Source organism: Pogona vitticeps, chromosome 2, assembly GCF_051106095.1.
Source record: "Pogona vitticeps strain Pit_001003342236 chromosome 2, PviZW2.1, whole genome shotgun sequence".
NCBI lineage: Eukaryota > Metazoa > Chordata > Lepidosauria > Squamata > Agamidae > Pogona > Pogona vitticeps.
Window position 1 is genome coordinate 139,822,829 of NC_135784.1, and position 24,883 is coordinate 139,847,711.

Below are 24,883 nucleotides of genomic sequence, written 5' to 3' on the forward strand. Positions count from 1 at the left end.
TTTGCACAATTACTTTATTGTTGTGATTGCAAAAGTGCCAATGGATTGCTCTGGCTCTCGGTGCCTGCCGAGACATCACCTTTTGGAATGATGCTTTGCATGGACGGGTGAGCAGGTGGACAACGTTAAGTGGCCATCAACAGACAAAAGACACAGCAATCGCTTTATCAGACTGAGTTCCTGTGGCCCAGATCCAGAGACATTAAAAATATATATATACATATTAAGTCACAGCAGGTTCTTAATGACATCACAGTAAAAGCAAGACAACCTGGGGAGACTCCAAACGGACTTTCTAGGTTTTCTCCAAGAGGCTCAGAGCAAACTGCCAGAGCAGAGGCTTGGCAGGCAGCACAGAAAGCTTAACGGCTTGGAAATAAATGGGCATCTCTGACAGTTATCCAAATGTAAATAAATGCAGGGGCCATTAACTTGCAACTTTAGCCCACCTCACAGGGCACAGTATGGACAGTATTATCTGTCTGCTGGACTAACTATAATAATTCCTGGAAAGCCAGCAGGCCGCCCCCCACGGCTGTTGAGGCCGATAGGTCTACCATGCAGGAAAGAACTGCTGTCCAGACGAACCTACTTGTCTAAGGCCTTTTAGAAGTACCTCAGAAGCCTATTTCTGACTCTCTGTGGCCTTTTGGTTTCAAGAAGCTTTGGTTGCAAAAGGTTTGAATGTTAAAGTAAGAGGCAAACAAAGGGGACAAGAGGTGCTGGGCCTGCCATAGGTTACAGTGTGGAGGTGGAGACGTTGGCTTGCCCTCTGCTATTCCAGTCACAGACAGTACATGCAAGGGATCTCCTGTTCCTCAGACTGCTGGCTTGAGGATAAGAAGGAGACTGAGGTAGGAAAAAGGGACCAGACTCAACATGCTGAGGGAAGCTTGATTCTTGCCAAAGACCTAGAAATCAGGGATGCTGAAGCCTCTTTTCCTGCCTGATGTATTGCCGTCCTTGAACCCACACCCACACCCGAAAGCAGCTATCAGAATGCCTTTCCAGCTCACGGCACCCTTCCCTGTAAACATGTTAAAATGGGCAGAGAAAATAGGATTGGGTTTGTGCATCCCTCATGACACAGCCACTCCTCCTGCTTGATGAAGGAAACTGAGATAAGTTATTAGACTAGACGATACTGCCCTCCTCCCCCAATGGCATGATGGCACTTAACATGAGGTGGAAGAAACTAAGAGAGCAAAAGAAAAAAAAAGATGGCTCTGTGGGTGAGGCAAGTGTTACCAGCTATGGCCCAGTTAAAACAAACGAACAAAAAAAGCACAAGGGGGCTGGAGGGCCCTTGGGATCAGCATTTTGGTAAGGAAACAATATTGGAGGGATTGTTGGAATGGTGACTTGTGGGTGGGGGCACTGTGGGGAGATGCTGTGGAATCTGCAAGGGTGGAGTACTGGAAATGCTGCTGTGGTGCTAAAAAGAGGAAGCAGAGGCACCCAGAGACTGCTGGGCGAAAGGGGAAAGGCAGCACGTGGGAACTGGCCACTCATGGCTTGTGGGCACTGGAGGAGAAAATTCTGGCTCCCTGGCTCCAGCACCATGAGGCACCAAATCACACTTGGAGGGCTAGCCCATTATCGTGAGACTGTCAGGCACTGAAAAGGGAGGTTCTGCCAGTTAGTTCTGTTGTACTAAAGAGGGCACCATTAAGACGGCTTCTAATGCCTTGAGCCCTAGGAGATCCCACTTCCCAGGCCCTTGACCCCGTCATTTATATCTCTAACAAGGCAGGCCCTTTCTCCTTCAGGCCATTACTGTCGTCCCAAAGTATTTACGTAGCTGCTCCAGGAAGATAAAGGTGAGTACAGTGTGAGGGACCAGACGGATGCCAGCTGGAACAAGGCCCTAGAAAAGGGGAAAAAATGAAGCCTGTTTTAGAGACCCGGCCCCAGAGTTCATACCTTCTCTAACAAGACAAGAGGTTGGGTGAGCTAGAAAACAGGAAGGCAACCGGTGCACAAAGTCCCAGCTGTGGATCCCATGCGGCTAGCTTTTAGGAACAGGTTGGACTCTGCCCCAAATGCAAAGAATGAGCAGTTTGACTTATTTGTCTTGGGGGGGGGGGCGGCTACATTGTCCAAATAATATGGGAAATGGTCCAAGATTGGGATGGTAAAATTTGCATTCCCCCCCCCCCCCCCGTTGATTACATGATGTACAAGTCAATGTGAATCAGCCTGGAGTTTTCTCCCCCATTCTGATTTTTTTTTCACCCTCCACTACTGGGGTTTCTACTTCATGTATTCAGGCTGTGATTGATTAAGCCAACATGGAGAGGTTTGTAGCCACTCCATTTCAAGCCATTCCACCCAGTTACAGGAGCAGTGAGAGAGGCAGGACAGTGGGAAAACTGGCTGCCGTTTCCATTGTCTCCTCCCCAAACCTGGTGCCTCGGTTTTCTTTTTTCCTCTCCCTTACCATCCCTCCCTCCCTTCCTTTTGGGCATTTTGCTGTTGTGCTAGGGCACTTAGGTGACCAAATTTTGGGGGTGGGGAGGAAAGAGGGCAAGGAGTCAACCAAGAGAAAGGAGGAAAGTATTAATTAGCCTTTTTTTCCCCAGCTTGCTAAGACAGCTCTGCTGTAGCCACACCTCCTGTAAATCTGAACATCCACAGCAGAGCTGCCTTAAGAAGCCACACACAGGGCTGATTGCCAATTTCCTCCTTTCTCTCTGCTGACTCCTGTGTTGTCAGCTACGGCAAATTCACCCAGGGGAAGCCTGACTTCCCCAGTACGACCTCAAAGTGGATCTATTCACATTTGTCCCACTGTGTAGTTGCACTATTAAACTTGTCTTTACTTCAGTCTGGTTGTAGCAGGGTTGGGGCACGGAAACCTAAAATGTGGGGATGACAACCCTGCCCTTTTGAAGTTATTGTGGGTGAAAGAAAAAGAGAGGTTACTTACCTGTAATCATAGTTCTTCGAGTGGTCCTCTGTGAATCCACACAAATGGGTTTTATTGCACCTGCGCAGGACTTCTTGGAATATTCTAGAGCTTAAAAAGACTTGATTAGTAGGACATTGCCCCATGGTGCGCATGCTCTGCCTGCCCGTAATACTTCAGTTCCAAAAATGTCCACCACTGTCAAAGCTCTGACCGAAACAAAGCTCAAGGCACCAAGTGACAGACAGCAGGGAGGATGGGTGGGATGTGTGGATTCACAGAGGACCACTCAAAGAACTATGGTTACAGGTAAGTAATCCCTCTTTCTTCTTCATGGCCTCTCTGAATGCATACAAATGGGTGACTACCAAGCTCACTTACCAGAAGGAGGGTTGTCACACCAACAACGAAGTCAGCTCAGCGCTTCTGAAACTCGCTTCTTTCTTGGCCCTGACATCCAGATGGTAATGCATCACGAAAGTTGAGGTAGTTGACCAAGTGGCTGCTTGACAAATGTCAGGGACTTCAACGCCAGGCAGCCAGGCAGTGGATGTGGTCATTGCTCTTGTAGAGTGTGCTTTTAGCACCTCTGATGGAGCCTTGCCTGCCAGGTCATAAGCCAAAGTAATGGCAGAGACAACCCATCTCGAGACTGTCTGTGAAGAGGCCGGAGAACCTCTCCGTGGGCCATGAAAGCAAACAAAGAGTCTGGGAGAAGTACGAAAATCCTTAGTCCTGGAAACATAAGCATAAAATGCTAAAGCACGACGAACATTGAGGGAGTGGAGTATGCACTCAACATCAGAAGAGAGAAGAGAGAGAAGGAAACAACATCGGAAGAATCAAAGGCTGATTAACATGGAAATCTGAAATCACTTTAGGGAGGAAGGTGATGTCTGGGTACAAGACAACTTTGTCTGGATAAAACTGAATATAAGGAGTGTCAGCCAGAAGGGCAGCCAGCTCGCTTGCTCAATGTGCAGACAGTATAGCTACAAGAAAAAGAGTTTCGAGAGAGAGAAGTTTGAGATGTGTCAAAGCCATGGGCTGAAAAGGAGGGCGAGTGAGAGCATGGAGAACAACTTGGAGGGACCACTGAGAGAGTGGAGGTCGCACAGGTGGGCGAATGTTCCGCAAGCCTCTAAAGAAACATTTTGAGAGTTGGATGGGAAAATAGACGAGAGGCCTGCCTCAGATCATATAGGTTGAAAAACAAATGACTTGCAAACCGAGTTCTGCCACAGTCTGAAGAACAAAGGCAGAGTCCCTTCGGGCTGCAGAGTATGACCCTGCTACTATTAACCAATTGTCTATATACGGAAAGACCGTGATGTTGTGCAGACAAAGATAGGCAGCCACAGGAGCCATACACTTTGTGAAAGTTCTTGGAGTGGTGGACATCCCCAAGGGGAGGGCACACAATTGGTAAGCCCTGTCCATGAAGAGGAAATGAAGATATTTGAAGTGACGTTCATGAATGGAGATATGGAAATACACATCTTGTAGGTCTACGACCACCGATCAATCATCTGGAGAAAGCAGTGGGATAATGGATTCCAGGGTGACTATGCAAAAGCACTTCGGATGGATGGGGCAAAGTGTGTTTGGGGACAGTAAATACTGAGAACAGAAACCATTTAGAACATATTGGGAAGGTACTTGTTGGATAGCATATTTCTGGATGAGCAGAGAAATTTCATCCTCTAGGGCACTGGTTCTTAACCTTGGGTTACTCAGGAGTTTTGGACTGCAACTCCCAAAAGGCTTCACCACCAACTGTGCTGGCTGGGGTTTCTGGGAGTTGCAGTTCAAAAACATCTGAGTAACAAAGGTTAAGAACCACTGCTCTAGGGCAAGTGATTAAGTCATATGTCGGAGATAGCTGAGTGGAGGGAGGTCAGTGAACTCTGATAGAGAGTACCCAAGAGTCCTTGGTGAGAATAGACCACTTGTCGAGAAAGGGAGCCAGACAGGGATGATGGGGACAGCCAGGGAACAAATTCAGAGGGATCAAGTCAAAGATATTGTTTATTCTTTCTTGCAGGTCATCGGAAAGGATGTCTACACTGCTGAGCTAGTGCCTGAGAGCAGAAAGAAGGAGCAGCTGATGAAGATGGAAGATTGGACCTCTCTGGAGCCGGAGTGAAAGGTTTGTAAGAATGATAAGGTTCTTATCGTTGGTTGTGCTGATATGATTGTTGAAAAGTGAAGTTTCTGCACCACTGAGTGCATTGGTGTCTAAACTGCTGGGTGGAGTAGGAATGGGCAGTTCTGCGAATTTTGTGTAGACTGTCCATCACTTCATCGTTCTTCTCATTAAAAAGCCCGACTGCATCAAATGGAAGATCCTCAATACGGGATCTAGCATCATCATTGATTCCCACCAAGCACAGCCGAGCATGTCTCTGAAGGGAGATGGCAGAAGCCAAAGCCTTCAAGGCAGCATCAGTCATATGGCAAGATGTAAGACGCTGCTGCTTAGCAAGAGTAGTGGCTTCTAGATGAGTACTGAGCACATCGGTCTTGATCTCCTCGGAAGCAGACTGAAGGACAGGTAGTAGTTTGTTCCACAACTGCCTGTGATAACCGCCCATTGCTGCTTGATAGGTGGAAACTCTCATCATAAATGAGGACAAAGAATCTAAACAATGGCCGAGAACATCCAACTTTCTGCCCTCTCGGTTAGTGGGGGTGACTGCTGACCGGTTACCAGCGTGAGATTGATTAGACTGGACAATAATAGAATTTGGAGCAGGATGTTTGACAAGGAAAACTGTGTCAGTACCATGTGTTTGATAGTGATTCTCAATCCGTCTGGAAACTTCGAGGGAGGTGGACAGCTTGTCCCATGATTCTTTAACAAGGTTCACCATTGCTGGTATGAAAGCCAGACTCAACGGACGGGATTTATCCTAATTTATATCGTCAAAGGCAAGGTCGTGCTTGGGGGAGGAGTTTGCTCGATATCGAGCTCCAACAACTTGGCCATCCAAAGAATGAGTTGGGAATAAGAGGTAAAGTCTTCAGAGGGGGGACGGAGGATGAACATCTGCAACATCTGAATTTGGTGTCGGTAAATATGATGGAGACTTCCTGGAGGCTTCAGAGGGAGGATCATGTTCAGAAGCTGTCAAAACAGAGGAGAGAGTTGGTGAAAGAGAACGTTGATGGGCCTGAGCAGATGAAAGAGGGATCGGTGTTGGGACATGATGGGCAGATCGGGATCCAGACAAAGCAGTTGTGGGGTGCGATGTTGAAGCCGAGGGCAGCGAAGCGCGTGAGCGCTTGGATGGAACAGGCTCGTGTTGAGCAGAAGCTGGATCACATTGAGGGACATCCGGCTGAGATAGACAGTGTTTAGTTTTCTTCGAGATTGGTACCATAAGATTGGGTTGATAATAGGCTCGATGCCGACTCCAAATAGGAGGTGGCAACGGTGATGGTGAGGACTCAGATGGGGCATAAACATAACGAACACACTTGGGACGCTCATAGTAATCCTGTTCAAATCGCAGATTGAACTTGTCAAAGCCATATTGATAGCGTTCACCACATCGGTTGACTTCATAAACAGGCTCTCCATATTCAGAAAGCAAGTGGAAGACATGGGACAAAGATTACCCCCTGATACTGAGAAGACAGGGAAACATGACGCTGCTTTGCTGCCTTCTTACATGGAGGGGACTGCGAGACTGATGCCTCTGATTTCAAGAGATGGATGACAGTTGCCCACCCGGTCGAAACAGGGCTAGAATGGACCAAGGCGGGCTGGATATGACATCAGCCTCAGAGCGGTCATGACTTGGAGACAAGCTTGGTATCGATACCAAGGCTGGAGCTTGAGTAAGGGGTACTGAGTCTCCTGCTTCGGAAATGGAGTTCTGGTCCAGTATATCTCTAGACGACTCCTCCAAGATGGGAGACGGGAGGGAAATCTGAACGACCAGATGCTCTCAAGGGTGGTGAGGCTTAGGAATCAGCTTAGCTTTCTTTTGCTTAGCCCTGTCCTTCTCTTTTTGCTTCGTATCAGGCCGAGGACGACTCCGACACCAAGGTTGATGCCGATGCCAAGGGGGATTTCGGCTTGGAAGCCTTGGTGGAGGCTTTCGGCAATGGAGTAATTGGAGCAGGTGGGTGAGAAGGCTCAGGCCGAGGCACTGGAGTGGAGGCAGGCTCCATTGTGGGGCTGGTTGGACGGCTTGAGGGTGTTAAGGATTTTTTCCCACAAATGGGACTGGAGTCGTTGCAGTCGGAGTTTAAGAGCTGGCTTTGGTATTTTTTTACACTCCAGACAGATGTGGGTCTGGTGACTTTTGCCCAGGCAGAACAAGCAACAATCGTGGCCATCAGTAAAATGAATTTTATTGTCACATGTCGTACAATGCTTGAATGGGCCTGTAGAGGACATAAAAAAGGGCAGGAAGGTGGGAAGATGGAAGAAAAATATCTCACAGGGAAACGTCTGTAAATGAAAAACTCATCAAGTCCGTAATCCAGGAATTGAAAACGTAAGGCAGTCCATAAGATCAGAAAACTAAGATTGAGAAAATCAGAAAATCGCTCTACTAATCACTACAGAAGTCCAATTTCAGCAGCAGCTAAAAGGAACTGAGGCATTATGGGCGGGCGCAGCATGCACACCACAGGGCAATGTCCTACTAATCTTGTCTTTTAAAGCTCTAGAATATTCTGAGAAGTCCTGCGCAGGCGCAGTAAAACCCATTTGTGTGCATTCACAGAGGCCACGAAAAAGAACAACTAGAGCAATAGGAATGCTGGTGTTTGGCAAGGCAGGAACATGGTGGAACCGGGGTCATGGCTGGGCCAGAACCAAGACTGCCTGCACTTTCTGCCTGGTCTGCTTGGCCCAGCTGCCCGTTGCTTCTCCCATCCCTTCCATATTACCTTATAAAAGGCCAGTGGTCCAAGCTTGGCTGTCTCCATTGCACAGTGCAGGACCCCCTGGAACAAAGCAATCCAAAGCACTCAGTACACAACCAGCAACTTTTGCCTCTATGTGCAAATCCCTTGCAGTTCTTACTAGGCTCAGCCTCTGGCTATCCCAAACTGATGAGGAACTACAGCAACCAGGATGAGTCTGTTGTTCATAACAAGGGTATGGCCTCCTGCAGCAAAAGTAAAGCACTCAAGAAGGAAGGCGGCCAGCAATGCCAGTGTGATGAAGAAAAACAACAACAACGACCCTGTGTGGTCCCCCCCCCCAAAAATCTGAATGCCAGGTCTAATAAAGGTATCAAAGAATCATATAATAATTAAGTTGGAAGGGATGTATAAGGCCATCACGTCCAACCCCTGCTCAGTGGAGGAATACAAATTAAAAGGCATCTTCCAGCTAGCTGTCTTAATTTCTCTTAAATGTCTCCAGTGTTGGAGCACTCACCACCTTTCAAGGTAATTGGTTTCACTGATATATTGCTCAAACAGTTAGGAGGTTTTTCCTGGTATTCAATCAAAACCTGGCTTCCTGTAACTTGAGCCCATTGTTGTGTGTCCTGCACTCTGGGACGATCAAGAACAGATCCTGCCCCTCTTCTGTATGACAGCCTTTCAAGTATTTGAAAAGTGCCATCATATGACCAATCGGTCTTCTTTTCTCAAGAATGCCCAATTCTTTCAGCCTTTCCTCACAGGGCTTGGCTTCCAGCCTCCTGATAATCCACGTTACCCTCCTCTGAACTTGTTCCAGTTTGTTAGCATCCTACTTCATGCGTGGTGTCCAGAACTGGACACAATACTCAAGGTGAGGCCTAACCAGTGCTGAATAGAGGGGGACTAGCACCTTGTGGGATTTGGAAACTATACAGTACTTCTATTAGTACAGCCTAAAATAGCATTTACCCTTTTGTAGTCACATCAGACTGTTGGCTCATATTTAGCTTGTGATCTACAACAATTCCAAGACCCTTCTCTCTACTACTGCTGAGCCAGGTAACCTCCATCTTGCAACTGTGTGTTTGTTTTTTCCTAGGTGTGCTACTTGGCACTTATCCCTGCTTAATTTCATTCTGTTGTTTTCAGAACAGCCCAGTGCTCAAGCCTCTCTAGATCATTTTGAACTTTGTTTCGGTCTTCCAGTACAGTGGTGCCTCGCTAGACAATGTTAATCCATTCCATTCGCTGTCTTGTGAAAACATCGTCTAGCGAAAACAGTTTCCCCATTGGTATGCATTGAAACCCGTTTAATACGTTCCAATGGGGAAAACAGTCATCGTCCAGCGAAGATCGCCCATAGGGAAGCCATTTAAAATCGCTGTCTTGCAAAAGAAAACACCCTAGGGAAGCCATTATGCGGAGCCGCTGATCAGCTGTTCAATCGTCCTCTTGCTAAGCACCCCCCTTCCCTTCCATTGTTTCTGTGAGTGGGCGTCTGACAAAATTGGGTTGAGTCCTGAGGGGCTCTGGCGCCTGGGTGGTGTTGGCGTGTATTGTCGGAGCAAGAGGGATGGTGTGCTGTGGGTCAGCGCCTGGGCTGGGAGGTGCGCTGGTTGATCTGGGGAAGGCTGGAGGCAAGGGAACAGCTAGAGGCAACTTCTCATAGCTGTCCCTTGTTGCACCGCTCAAGCAACAGCAGCCGAAGAGAGCGAGGCAGCGAGCGCTGGGAAGAGTCTTTTGCTGTTGGCGCCCAAAGTCCTCTCCCCCCCCAGCTCTTCCCGCGCCCGTCGCTGCAGGCTATGTCTTCGTCAGGCTGTGCTTCCCCTTCACCCTCACCTTAGAGCACGCGGAGGAGGATCCCAGACGCCGACGCCACGCAGGGGTCGCCTCTTTCCCAGCAGCAGCAGTAGCTGCTGCCCCTCCACGCCAGCGCTGCCGCCATCAGCAAGAGCTCCGGCTGCTAACCAAGCAGATTTGCTGAGGGGATCCGGGAAGGCTAGCAGGAGTGGGGGGGGCGGAAGGGATGCGGTGGGGGGAGAGACGGAGCGCTCGGCAGGAGCGGGAGAGGTGCCTTAAGCCTGCTGGAGCCACCTTTCCAGTGGGGCCAGAGGCTGCCCATCACAAAGTCCCCCTTTTGTGAAGAATGCTGCGGGGCAAGAGAGCGACGAGGGATGGGTGGCGACTGTGACCGACCAGCAGAAAAGCTGCTCGGCTCAGATCCGCCTGCATGGGAGGCTCTGGCAGGCAAGGGTTGCACTGGGCTTTTTGAATTGGCGTGCACGCTCCTCGCACACGGAAAAACGTTGGAGAGGGCTGCCCTAGGGAAGCCATTTGCAGAGCCGCCAATCAGCTGTTTAGTCATCCTCTTGCTAAGCATCGGTCCTGGGGGGGAAAGCGTCTGGGGAAGCACGGACCTAAACGTCGTCCAGTGAAATTCCCCCATAGGAAACACTGTTTTGTGAAGCACAATGGCGGTCGCAAAACCTCATTGTCATGTGGATTCATCATTCTGCAGGGTAATCGTCTTGCGAGGTACCACTGTATATTAGCTATTCCACCCAGTTTTGTCATCCACAAATTTGATTAGCGTTCCCTGCATCCCCCCAACTCTATCCCCTGGTCTTCAGATTCAAGTACAATGATGTTGAATGCAAGCAGCTGGCAATCTGCAAAGCTCTGGGGAATCAGATCACTCACCCGATATTCACCCTGGGAATTCATAAGCCGTGTCTTTAGGACATCTATGGGCTGGCAGAGAAATGTGGCACATCCTCCCTGTGGTGCAGATGTGGGAGAGAGATTTTTTTTTAAAAAAAGCAGACTGTTGTGAGACATTGGGCTAAAGGGCATGGCACTTGCCCAACCAGGAATACGGAAGGCAGCTGCCCACTTACCAACTGGCATGCTTTTGATCACGGGATAAACTGGTCACCTGTCTTGTCCTGCCAAAAGGCTGGAGGAAATCTTACTATACTTTTGCATCACATTAGAAACTGGGTGACATCATCAAATGAATGGCGAGATTCTCTGCACCCCTTGGGCAGGACAATGCGGTTGACACTGGGGCACCAAGCAATTACCTAAAATAAAAATCGCTATGGAGGTAAAAGATTTCCATGTTCAGCCAGGGAGCAGAGCAAATGGGAAGAAGCCACAGATGCTGCCCACGCGGCCCACGCTGCAGGGATGAAAATCTGTGCTGCCCTCTACTGTCTTTCTTAACACCAGTCCCCAAGATCTAGAACAGCTGCTGCCATCCTTTGTTGAATCCAGCCAAGCGATGATCTTGCTCCCTTCAAAGTTCTCTATAAAACCTACTTCATCACCACCTCAGCTGTGTTGCACGGCCTATTGCTATTTTCTTCTCTCTTTGCCCCATCCTTCTTGCTCCTTTCTCAAACTTTTCCCCTCACTCCCTTCTGCTCTTTCCTCTCCAGCTCCAGCATTCCTTATCTTAAGTTGGCTTACTGTCTATGTTGCTCATGAACACCACAGGCACTAAACAGAGGTGGAATAGGAGTACCCCCTTTGCCTTAAAAGGAGGATGGCCTCTCAGCCTAGTATAGTTTATGAGCCCACCAAGATGAACATGGCAACTGCCAGGCCCTTAATGGCTGGCCTTGTCTTGTATGTTTTTAGTATCACAGAGGGAATGAAAACCAGAAGGCAATTTTGGGGGGTTTGTGTGAGTGTCATACGGTGTGTTTGGCTTGGTGTATCCCTCTTGTCCAGGCCTGAGCTACTACTACTACTACCCTCTTGTAGCTAGAGTTCGCGCACGACTCCATCACCAGACAATTCCACTTTAAAAATCACAGGCTTTCCAGGATTGAAATGCAGCCCACGGTTCTTGTAGAAAAGAATCCAAGCTGTGTGAATTTGGTGGTTTTTTTTTTAAAAAAAAAAAACAGATGGCTCAAACATTGCAATCTTGAATCCTAACATGACCAGTGACGGCAATCCCAACAAATACACACACGCGCACCCTCATACATATACAAACCCCTCCCGAGCCTTGCACCTACACTCGGATTTATACTTACGGCAATAAAGCTGGCCAAGAAGTGGGTGAAGATATTGTCAGAGAGCAAATTAGAGCTGAGAACCAACTGTTTCGCCTGGTCGTAGCAGGAAAGCTGCAGAGGAGCAGAAAACGATCAGAATGGCCCCCAAAACTGGCAGTGCTCATCACACAGGTTCACCTGCACCGCCCAGTGTCTACTAGACCCAGCTGTGGCGCCCCAGAAGCCCAAGCAGTGGAACTGCAATCAGGTTCCCGCCCCCCGCCAGGAGCCTTCCTGGGCCCCAATGGGATCTCCGTAAAGGCAAAAAGGTCATTAAAAGTTGTTTAATGTGATAGGCTGAATCACAGAAATCAGGGACACCCAAATCCACCTTGAGAGTGATACAGAAAATCAAGAGCTAATTTGTGGTAATTTTGCCTCAATATAAATTTCAGGAACAGTTGTCAATAGTGAAGGCGGTTCAGACATATTCCCACAGAGACTGTGGGTAACAGGTAGTTGAGTTTAAGTAGGACAGACATTTTCATGGTAGCTATCCTTTCCAATTAAGAGAGTATTAATTACTTCCAAACGTTTCATTTTCACTTTATTTGACGCAGAAGGGGCTACTAACTGAAGCGATTTTCTTTGAATAATCAAGCCAGGATTGTAATACCAAGGGTAGCTCAGGGATATTGGGGTAACAGAGATGTCAGAGGCAGTGATATTAAGTCCCAAATTTGTGATTTCCCTATAGGAATAGTTAATCCCACTCTTTTGCCATCAAAGGAGGTATTTACTATATGTGGGATCTCTATTGAAGGCCTGGCTAAAACCACTGCTGTGTTGTCAGTAAACAGGTTAATTAACCATTTCTGAATGTTGATACAGACGTCACTGGTGGTTTGACCTTGCCTTTAAATGTTCACAAGTATTCCCTTTTATTGTAATTGGTGGTGCCATTATTTCCAAGTAGGGCACTGGGACATTTGTAAAGCTTAACTGAAATGAACGACTAAGATCTATTTTCTCACATGCTTGGAGGACCAAGTCCCATACTAATTTGTCAAAACCCCGATTACATTCTGACAAGCATATTTTCTAATCTTTCTGGACCATCTAGGATGCTATAAATTCTCAGATTTTTCTATCACACCCTGCTCTAAATATATAGATGGACAACTGATTTAAGAATTTTCTATCATACATAAGAATGAAGAATGAAAAGAATAGCAATTTTCCCATCAGCAACACAAAATTCTTTTTGTTTGTGCAAAACTTGTTTTTCATGCAGAAACACTTGTATTTTGTCTGTGCTTTTTAAAACTGAAAACGCCTACTTTTTTTTTGAAAGGGCTGAAATTCAAAGAAAAAGCACAAACATTCTGTAATCTCAGCTAGCAGAGAAAACTTTTCAAACTTGTGATAACAAAATATGCAAAGACATACATCCCTACCAAATACCCCCTTCTTTCTGACCATTGCTGTCCTCATTTAAAACAGAACTTCCACTCCATTCTATTTTCAGGAAGTTAAAACGGAAGCATACAGGGAGGGGCAGTGGATATGTTGTAATGGGGATGTGTCTGGCTGAATGTGCATGCCTGTGGGATGCTGTAGGGAGTTGGATATGCAGGCAACTGCAGCTCTACTGGATACATACCTGTCCAACAGTAACCAGGGCCCCTCGACTTGATGCCATTGACCCCCCAGAGAACAATTTCCTCACGCCTTCTGCAAAGAAGAAAGGGATCCCACCATGGAATTTATAGGGTATTGATTCCCTTCACCCACTTCCCTTGAGGGCCAACCTCTTCACTCCTCCCATCCAGATGTTCTTGCCCAGCTGCAGAAGAGGCACATCTGTGCTTCCCACTTATGAACTCCTCTTTGGCAGCTGAACTTTCTCACCCTGAAAGCACTGCTCAGCCTTGGGGGATTCTGTACTGCTCCCCGTAAGGCAGGAGTGCCCTTATATTACAATTTTATGAGCAAGCTGGGAGAGAACACTGAAACAGCTTGCTAACTGACTTCACTCTCTTCCATCATAGGCTGGCTTTAATACGGATGAAACAGCTGGACATTTCATGGGGAGAACACCAACGAGCATTTGCCCAAAGTCAGGTGATCAGAAAACTGGACAAGGTATGAAGGTGGTGAAAAATACTGATGGAAAGATTTAACATGTTCTCCAAAAATCAAATGATTGTTTCATTGCCTTTTTTTGTTTTCAGTTCAAAGTCGGATATGGTTAATGGGTAACCAAGCATAACTCCTTGTAGCACATTCCCACTGGGCTGTGTTTGTTGTCCTCAGGGTGACCAGCTACTCAGATTGGACATTGGATTAGCGTTTACCCTGATTCACCAAGATAAATTTGCAACTGGTGTCCCAGGCAACTGGGGGCAAAGCCACACTGAGCATGAACCAAAGCAAGCTGGGGGCCCCAATTTTTTAAAAAAGAAGAATGCCTGTAGGATGGGGCTGCAGGAGCAGGTACAGCCCTCCAAAGTTTAGGAATGAGCGTTTGTGTCCGCGGGACTTCTGGAGGTTGCCCACTGCAACTTAGAAGAATAAGTTAAATTCTTCTTTTCCCGGGCCTGGGTTCCCCACATGTTCATTCTCTCTAAAGGTCAAAAAGCCAAGGAAACAGACATGTTTTTAGACTTCAAACGCAACATGTGTAGTTCAGATCAGCCTAAATCCCTTCACACTCCTAAGCATCTTACTCGTCTCCTCTTTTGGAGGAGACAGCAAATCACATATTCAAAGGCGAAGAAAGCCAGCGCAGCCTAGCGGCTAGAGTGCTGACGATGGTCCATATGTTCTGTGCTAACTCCTCCTGCCATCACCATTGTTCTCCAGGGAGTTTTCTTTTGATGGCTTTTCCCCATTGGGCAGGCACCAATTCTGCTTTGGATGGCTTTGACCTTTCTCAGGCATGATTTGCTGTCATCTGCCACTTGCAGCACAAAAAAATAGAGCAAAAGCTTGGAGATGTTCCTTTTCTAGACTAGAACTCCCAGTGGCCATGCTGGCTGGGTGATTCTGGGAGCAGTAGTTCCTCCTCCCCCCAAAAAGGGGGAGGGACTGTTTCTAAGCTCTGGTAACTAAGGCAGCTCTTGTAAGAGGTCCTCCTAAATGCCCCTTTCTGTTTTTCAAGGAGGTGCCTTGACTCTTGCTTGAGTCTTCTTGCAACCAGGATGTAGCCCTGTTGAGCACTGCCTAGGTTCTTACCTTCACGACATACTCGATACAACCCATTCAGCGCATGCGTGTAGCTGGGAAACAAGAAGAGACAATCAGCAGCCTGAACCTGCTTCTGTTCACCCCAATGCACCTACAAAATAGCTGGCTGTCCCCATAAGCTTCAAGCCCATGCATGGACTTTTGAGGTCCCGGCCGGCATGGCCTAGATCTCTGGGCTTTGATCTGCAAGGGTGCTGCCCCAATTCAGGAGGAACCAACATTTCAAATAATACCCCTTTAAGGACCAGGGGCTTTGCAGCTTCAATATAGCCGCTCTTGGGATGAAGAAAGGCCCTCCCACATCCTTTTATTCTCCTTTGTCATACATGCCGGGTTCCTCCGCCACACTCACTTGCGCCGCAGATGGACGGGCTGCTTCATGTCATTTTGCATCCTAGAAAAAGAACATGACAGATGAAGGAGGCTAGGACGTATAGATGCCCACCCGACCATCACGATCACTCCACAACATATTTGAGCCTGCTCAGCACGAAGAGATGTAGAACAGGGCTGGGAAATCTGAGGCTCGCTGGCCTACAAGTCAGTGGGGAGCCCTGATGGAAGGAAAGTTTATCAACATCCGGTGGACTGGAGGTGCCCCATCCTTACAGCAAAGAGAGCAGAAGATGCTGAGCGGGGTCAATGAGCAGAAGGATTTCTACCCTTACATTTATGACCCACTCCTCATCTCCTCCTTGCATGGGATTCCTTGTGGGGATTCACCAACTGGATCATGGGGATCTGGAGAGGGAAAAGGTTCACCGAGCCAAAGGGAAAGATGAAAGAGACACGGACCTGACGTTCACCATGTCTGCAGGGGTCCCCACGAAGCCTCCAGCAAAACCTGCAACCAGAGAACAGCCAGTGAGCTGTACAGCCTGTCCCAAGCTGTCCCGTCCTTTGGCACATGCCGGGCCCCAGCTTACCTCCAATGGCGCCCAGCAGCACCTTCTGGTAGAAGGGCATGGGCCCCTGGGCCCCCTGGCTCAAGCCGTCCCGCACAGTCTCATAGATGGCAAAGCGAGTGAGGGAGTACGTCATCTGAGGAAGCAGAAAGGGTCACAGCAGGATGGCAGCCTTGTCTCGGGCCCTGCGCAGCCCAGGGAAACGGCTGATCCGAAGAAAAGGACAGCCACCGCCACTCCTTCGCAAACGAGGCCTGGCCATAGTCCAAGCATTACGGAAAGGCCCTTTTAGTGGGAAGGGCTTTTAGCAATCATCCGGCTGCTGCCAAAGTGGCTTTTAATGAACGGAGTGTGCTTTTATTGATGTGCTTTTAAAATGGCTTTTAATTTAGTCGTGCTTTTCTAAATACTGCTTTTAATTTTTTCCCCAAATGTTGCAACTCCCTGTGTTTTTAATGTAGCTATTTTTTAACCTTGTCCGGAGCCACCTTGAGTTCCATTTTACGAGAAGCGTGAGGTATAAATCAAGTCACTAAAATGACACTTGTGCCTCCATTTATTTATGTATTTATTTATTTAATTTATATAATGCCTTTCTCCCAATCGAAGGACAAAAGATGGCTAACAAAATGGGACGCACACAGAGCTACACAGCATTATGCTGTTAAAAACACAATTAAACAGGTAATATTCAAAGAACATGTACTTAAGACCATTTAAGAATAAAAACACAGAAACACCTAAAACGTTTTTAGAAAGAAGTGATGCATTCCCTCTTTAAAAACCCTTTCTCTGCAGTTTGTACAGTTACCAAAAGCTTGCCTGACATGGAAGCACAGAAAAAAAGGGGGACAATATAACCTTGATCTGTAGCCTGTAAGGGACCAACAAAAAGGCACTGTTTTGTGTCTTCCCCAGACATGTTTGTGCAGGCAGCGAGATCAAAAGAAAGGATATCTCTGAAGATATTAAACCCTGGGGAGGCTCATAGAGGGACATACAGTGTTTTATTTAGACAGCCTTAATAAAGCTTTATAGGTGAAAAACAGCACTTGGAACTGGTTCCAGTAAGCAGAGGCAGCAGCGTTATTGCAGCATGGGAGATACATGGTCCCTCTAACAGATTCCAGTCTGTTACAGGAGGCATATCCCAGTCTGTTACTGGGTTGCAACATTTTGGAGCAGTGGAAGCTTCTGAGCACTCTTAAAAGCTGGCCTATAAAGAGCATGTTATCGTAATTCACATGGGACATAACGAGGCACACAGCAGCCAAGCCACACAAACATATCAAGGACAGGTGTAGATGATGCATTAACTTTAACTACAAAAATCCACTTCACCATCACTGAAACCTAACTATCCAAGCTCAGGACAGAATCCAGGAAAGCACCAAGCTGTGAAATGTGAGGGTTCAAGTGAGATGTGACTCTATCTAACACAGTCTGAATTCCTATTCCGTGATCATCCGTCTTTTGACTGACAAGGAGCACCTCTGTCATGTCAATTAAGCCTTCATCCAGTTCTTTACTGACATCAGCCACTGATTTAGAATTGAAACAGCTTCCTTGGAGTTAGATATAAAGGAAAGATTATAAAGCTGACTGCTGTCAGCATATTGGTGACACTGAGTGCCCAAACTATGGAAAACGTCTCCCTGTAGTTTAATATATGTTTTAAGCTGGGGGAGGGAGGGGGTTTGGACAAAACACAGCTCTCATGGATCCCACAGGCCAACAGCCAAGGTGCTGGGCAAGAGTTGCACATTACCTTTGAAAACCACTCCTCCAGAATAGATTACAGCTAATGCAAAACCTTGCCTCGGAGTCCCATTCTAAAGAGGTGACCCAGAAGGGTATAATGGCTGATGGCAGCAAGAGGCACAGAGAGGTCCAGCAGAACTAACTAGGACACGCTCTCATAGTCCAATTCCCAGGACGCATCATTTACCAAGGCAGCAAAAGCCATCTCTGTGCCTTAACTGGGAGGTCAGAATGAAGTGGATCTACACAGATCATCTTTCTCAGCCAGGAACCCTGTGAGCTTTGAAAGCCATCAGATGGTTCAGGACTTTGCCCAAGAATGGAATGTTGGAGACGAAGTGATTATTATTCAATATGGTGGGATTGCAGGAGGAATTTTTTTCAGTAAAGCTCTCACATTCTCTTTTAGGAGCGCTGTGAACTTGCCGTCTTGAAAAGAGGCACTCACTAGTTCCCTCATCTGCCAGTTGGCCCTTGGCCCCAGTTTCCCCTTCCCCAGCTGCTTTTCTGAGCCAAGGATCCAACACACTGATAGCACCTCTCAGCTCTCTGAGGATCAGGTCACATCTTTAGGCTCCACAAATGGAGACCTATCCATTACAATTGGACAAGCTAAGGCCAAGGTTACATCTACAGAGCATGGGTCAACTGAAGCATCCAAGTTAACAGGGATTCAAGCAATTATGCCTGAGGATCAGAGCAATTTTGTCTGCAAAGTGTCATGCATGCAAATTCCACACAGGGGCTGTCAAGAGGTCAGCATCCTCTTCTTGGGAGCAAGAGAGTGAGAAACCCTTGACCGCTATAGAAAGCTCTATGCAGACACAACGGTGGCAGAGAAGAATGACTTGCGCACTGCCAAGTGTTCAGTCAGAACTTCTCTGAGTTTTATAAGTTTTATGTCATCGCCACCATCGTTTCTGTCCCATTTATTCCTTAGCTTCTTAGGCTAATTTTTCTCTGTTTCGTAAACAGGGAATCCTAGGTGTGGTGACCTCTACTATCCTGGATATTTCTCCATTTCAGAGATCAATTAAGGCTTCAGTAAGATTGCTTGCCAAGAGGACAGGAAACAACCCATGACCACTAAGAAACCATTTTTATCCATCAACCTCCCAGGGCAGGCCATCCTAACTAACTAACTAACTAACTAACTAACTAACTAACTAACTAACTAACTAACTAACTAACTAACTAACTAACTAACTAACTAACTAACTAACTAACTAACTAACTAACCAACCCCAACATAAAGTGATAACAGCAACAGGACTGCACAGAATTCCTTGGCATCCAAATCACTATCTTTGTAATTATTAGCAACAACTCTTTTTAACTGGTCAACTGATGTTGCCCAGCAGTGTATGCATGGCTCCACATAAAGCTTTCTTCTGGGGCCTGGCTGCTACAGAACAGTCCAGTTCAGCTCAACTACTGGGAACTCATAAGCATAATTTCTGTGATTTGAATGACACTCAAGCAAGTGTCTAACTGAAGCTATAGGAGTCACTGTACCCTGTTAGAAAGCTCCTTTCAAGGGTATGGCTCGTGCCCAGTTATGGGAGAAGCATCAGAACAGTCCATGCACAGAAGGGAAAATGCCAAGATGACTGTCAGACCCTGCTAGTGGAAGCAGCTGAACAACCTGCCACTGCTCCCAGTGCACACTCATCTATACAGGCTCCTTGCTTCACCAAACGCCCAGGCAGAGATCAACCTAGAGAAGAGACTGGGCTTCACTTCAGAAATCCTTGTTCTTAGAATCTCCTTCTATGGCTTGTCTATGATGGCAGTGGCCCCTGAGCTTTTCTATGGGAGCTTTGTCATAACCACAATCAATTCAGACGCCGGGTCTCAGAGAGCTAAGGAAAACTTAATCCCCAAATATCTGGATAGGAAGCCAGTCTCAGCAATGAATCTTTGGAATGGTCCGGGCCTTTGGGAGAAACGGCAGAATTCCCACGGGCAATGATGGAGCCAAGAAGCGGATCCATAAAGCCCCTATAAACACGAGGAGCAGGTCTAATAGGACTGCAGCCAGCAATCACCGCGGGACTCACCTGCCGACACAGGGAGGCACTCAGTCCGTTGTAGAGGGCCAGAAAACCATCGTTGCGAACCACACGCACTGCCATCCCTGACATGCGTAACTTCACCTCCTGCTGGGTCTGCAGATGGACCTGGGCAGAAAAAAATAAGAGAGCAAACGGATCAGATTAGATCAGGCAGGGTTCTTGTTCCTAGAAGGACAACCCAGGGCAGAAGCACTCATCCTGAACACCAAGATTGCATCTCATTGGCACGACCTCAGGAATTCATACTAACCTCAGCCTTGAACCCTGCCCTCCAGAGGATGAACAAAGCTAGATGGTGCTGCCCGCTGGAGCTTAAAGAGGATTTTTTTCTAACTGAAAGTGTAACTTTTTTAAAGAATTCTTTATTCATCTTCCCAATATACACAAAGAAACTGTATCTTTGTATAAGACAGTACAATACATACATGTTACTCTTTTCTCTTCCCCACTAGCATACTGAACAACATCCAGTTGCTTTGGCAAAACTCTTTGCTCTCCACCAGGATGTGGTGGGAAGCTAGTCTTTCCAGATGGACAATCCCAGTTACCTGACATGGGCTGCCACCTCACAAGTCGACCCTGTGTGCTGTTTACCACAGGGATAGGGCACATGCCACCCTTGAGATGCTTTGGATGTCAACTCCCAGAAACCCCAGCCAGAGTGGGCAATGAGACTGCCAAAGGCCTCCCTCTGCAGATCAAACACCTTTCTATTCTACTCAGTGGAGCCTGGCCCCTGCATTCTTTTTCTCATAGCCTAACAAGGAAGATCCATCTGGGATGCTTTAACCATTACAGCTGCAAGGGACTTGTTCCAACTATGGCTGAAAGTCTATGGGCAGAGTAACTCCTGCTTCCACAAAAGCTTGCTAGCACATCTGCTTCTGGACCTCGGGTGTGCGGATCAATGAGCGCGCCCCGTGGACTGTGCGACAGGCAGGCATACTGCCTGGTCTCACTGTGACGCAACTGGTGTTTATAATGTAGCTCCATGGAGAATCTGGGTGAAAGGCTCACAAGCTGATAAAAATCAAGATGCCTGACTAGGTCACTGGCCACTTGGCTCATGTCCTGGGGAAAGGCCAGGTAGCAAGAGAACAAGGCCGTTGCTTATGCGAGTCCTGCATAGGATACCAGGATGAAACAGCACAAACTCTAACAGCACTGCTCCCGGTACCAGCGCTGGTGTGCTTTCCCACCATCTATGGAACAACTCTGAGCCTGGGAGTCCAAACAAGCTACTGGCAAGACAGCCTTGAAGGCAATGTTCAGTGACTTGTAGGATAAGGACGGGGGAAGATCCAGGCCTTCCAAGTGTTCTCCAAGAGCTCCCATAACACACAGGGAGTGTGGGGGAGGGGCAGCCAAGATCAGAAGACTCCAAGCATCTACATCAAATGGGCATCTACTCTTCTGCTACCACACCACCTGCCTCAGATCAAAGGCAAGGCAAGGATTGTTCAGAACATCCTGAAGGAACTGCGGAGGCTGACAGGACTATAATGTGGAAAGGAAGGAGCACCCATCTCTTAAAATGGAGTGGATGTAATCCCAGGAAAGTCTAGCCCGCGGTCATGCAAAGCACTGGGTTATTTGGAACTCCGTTAATAGGCTATGGAAGTGGACCAGGCAGAACTGAGGTGAACCTGAAAGAATGGGGCTTTTGCACTGGCATAGTTCTGTGCAACCATGGAAACCAGGCAACTTCACACCTACATCAGGGTACTCTTCAATGTGTACCATAGAAGATTTTATGACAGCTGCCCCAAATGCTCTTGACGTTACCTGTTACTGGGTGAACACTATCATTCTCACATGTTTATTAATTATACTGTGGTGCTTCTGACAAGAATAAAAAAACGAGGGGGGGGGGACTCCTGCAGTCCCTTAACATTCAAGGTGCAAGTAACTGTAGCACCTGGGAGTTGACATCCTGACCGTCTGGAGGACTAAAAATTCCACACTTCTGTTCTAGACATTTGGTTCATAAAGGAAATGCTGTAGCCTTTCTGGAAACCCCCATCAGCTGACTTTGCAGAAGTGCCAGCTGCCAGGAGAGGGCAGCAAAGAGGCAGATGTAGCTCAGATGGGCACCATTCCCAGGCAGCCAGCAGCCGGCCAGCCACTCAATGATCTATTGTAAAGGATGGAGTTGGAATTTGCTCATCAAGCAGCTGGCAGGCTGAGGGACACAGCCTAAAACCCTGATGAAGGCTGCAGTTTGCAGGAATCTCCAGAGTTCCCAGCTTCATGCTGGCATTAATGTGCCAGTCCATAACAAAGGAAAAGAATGTTCCCCTTTGTGTAGGAGCAGGGGAAATATGTCTAATCCCCAGAAGGTGTGGGGACGGGAGGAAGAGAATGGCTAAGACTGGCTTTGCCTATTAAGTTACACAAGTGGCTGGACAAGGAAACCTCTGAGCACCACAAGTTCTTCTCCTCCAAGCTGGCTGCCTTTCTGGTTTTTTCAGCTTGACCAGTTCATCCTCTCTCTGTGAGCTGTAAGGAAGTTTGCGGGCCAAATTTCTCACTTGATTTTGATCAGAGGAACAATGGAGCTCTCATAAGGAAGGCCAAAATTTGATCATCGTTGTTCTCATTAGAGGGAAGAAAGGTGGGGATTAGGCAACCAGAGGGCAATTACAGTGGATTAATAAGGCAACTATATTCTGCCAACAGCCTGCAGCAAAGTTTTTTTTGTTTTGTTTCAGCTCTTCAAACCCTACTGTCTAATCCTCTCTTTTCCTTTTGATTTGTCTGCCAAGGGTGAATTGTGTCTCTCTCTGGAAGCAAGATTCTGTCTCTCAAATGTTTGAAGAAGCTTGGATTTTTAAAAAAAAACGTAGGGATGCCTTCAATAACAACTGTAGGACTGTAGGAATAAGGGCAGATGAGCCATCAGTATCAGGGCAACAGAGATAAAAAATTGTGAGGGCTTGTTCCTGTTATCTGTATAGACTGGAGGCACATCATGTCTATCAGTTAGGGCTGCACACAACCAATTATGAAAAAAAAAACTTCCATGGTTTTATCCTACTGACCTTCGGCAGTTCTGTATATCAAACTGCATGACTCTACACCACTGACCTTGAATGTCACTTCCTCTATCTAGCAAAGTGTGCTGCTTATTTACCGCCCCATAGCACTTAAAGCACTTTCTGGGCAGTTTACAATTTAATTAGGCAGGCTACACATTCCCACCCACCCCCTCCAAGCTTGGTACTCAATTTACTGACCTCAGAAGGATGGACAGTTGAGTGAACCTTGAGCCGTCTACCTTGGATTGAACCCCAGCTCGTGAGCAGAGTTTTGGCTGCAGTACTACAGTTTTTAACCACTGCACCACGAGGCTACTAGGTTCCTCTATAATACTTCCCTTTAAGGTGCCCCTTATGCAACGTTTGAAGGGCTTGTACAATGCTTAAGGGGAGAGCAGTCACTAACTGCAAGCCCACAGGAGGATTTACCTTGGGATCCCACTGATCCAAGGCTGTGCTAGGACTCTCGAGAGTCTTAGCACAGCAGCCAATGCAATCAGATCTTAGTCACTCATAGAGAGAAAACAAAGCTCAAATTCCATTGTCCCACTTAAAACCTAGGAAATGGCGACAGATGAGAAGTAGGGGACCCCTGGCCCTCCAGATATTCAGACAACTCCCACAATCCCCCACCATTGGTCAGGTAGGCTGAGGCATCTGGCAACTGAAGCCCAAAATATTTAGAGGACCAAAGATTCCACCACATCCTTGTGCTAGAGAGGAAGGGCAGCAGCTTTATCAGGAACACGGAAACGAAACCCTCTGCCCAAGGCACTGTGGTGGTCACCAGGAAACTCCTACAAACAAGGAGTTACTTAAGGGACAATTTCCTGGAAGGTTGTCAAAGTTTCCAAGCAAGGAGAGCCCCAACATCAGATGCCCGTCTGCAACCCCTAGATAACCAGACGTGGCAAGGGAGTGCCAGGACGAGAGTGCCAACCACAGCCACGGACTGACCCCATGCCTGAGCAAGGAGGGCAGGCACCTCCCGGGAGCTAAGGGGCCAGCATGGCAGCTTGAGATGGGCTGGTGCAGTTCGGCTCACAACCTCAGATCACAGGCGCCCATTGTGCCAAGCGCGTGTATGTGGCACAAGTGCCCCCCCTCCTTAAGCGCCTTCCCTCCTCCTCCTCCTCCTCCTCTGCCTGCACCACGTGCGTGGGGAGTGGGATCAGAGACCCTGGGAGGATCTGCCCGGAGAGGAAGCCGGCAAACCGAAAGGCAGGGAAAGGGGGGGAGAGAGAAAAAGGAAGGGGGGGAAGGGTCGTGGCAGAGCCGCCGAGAGCCTGGGGGAGGGGGGGAAGGGTGGCCCAGGATCCGGGGCCACCTGCGAGGGAGCCGCTTCCCATCCTGGCAGGCTTTTCCCCCCCCCCAGCCACCCGACCCGGGGGACGCACCTTGAGCAGGTCCAGCGGGTGGGTGCAGCAGGCCGCCCCGCACGAGGCCAGGCCCCCGAAGTACCAGCGGGACACGCGCCTCTCCGCCATCGCGCCGCCTCTGCCCTGGCGAGCCGATGGAAAGCCCGGCCTGGCCGCCAACCCCGACGCTCCCACACCCAGCCCTGGGAACCCGGGAGGCCTTAAACAGGCAACGCCAGCCGCGGCAGCAGCAGCAAGAGGCAGCCAGAAGCCTCGTCTTCAAAGGGCGACGGGGAGGCCGGCGGCGCCCCGGGAGATGAGAGGAGAGGAGCGCAGCTGGAAGGAGGGCCGGGGCCGGAGCCGCCGCCCCCCCCCCCCGGTCAGCCCCCGCCCCCCGCGCTCCTCGGCTCGGCCCGGCCCCTTCTCCCGCCCGGGATGCCGGCGGGAGGCTGGAGATCGCCGCCCTTCCCCTCCTCGGCTCATCGCTAATCTGGAAAGAAATCCTGGCTCCTCTTAAATCGAGCCGCAAAGCGTCTTTCGGCGCTCCGCTACGCAGGTTCACAGACACCGCGGCGTTTTCTTCTACACGGGGTGGGGTGGGCGGTTGTGTGTCGAGGAGCAGGAGCGGGAGCGGGCCCCGAAGAAACGCGTCTCGTATACAATCCCACCGGCTCGTGAGTTTGTGGCTTTTT

The 24,883-nt window shown here is 48.3% G+C and overlaps 1 protein-coding gene across 1 annotated transcript; it reads right to left on the reverse strand.

Moving 5' to 3' along the window:
- On the reverse strand, positions 1 to 24,523 carry SLC25A10 (solute carrier family 25 member 10). Its single transcript, XM_072990670.2, has 11 exons — positions 24,231 to 24,523; positions 19,781 to 19,900; positions 15,981 to 16,095; positions 15,850 to 15,898; positions 15,407 to 15,448; positions 15,043 to 15,086; positions 13,469 to 13,539; positions 11,845 to 11,937; positions 10,499 to 10,576; positions 7,814 to 7,870; positions 1 to 1,867 (listed from the first exon to the last, which is right to left on the reverse strand). Exons 1-11 carry the CDS (start codon positions 24,318 to 24,320, stop codon positions 1,766 to 1,768), a joined length of 861 nt encoding a protein of 286 aa, XP_072846771.2. The 5' UTR covers positions 24,321 to 24,523; the 3' UTR covers positions 1 to 1,765.
- Between the last annotated feature and the right edge of the window lie 360 nt (positions 24,524 to 24,883).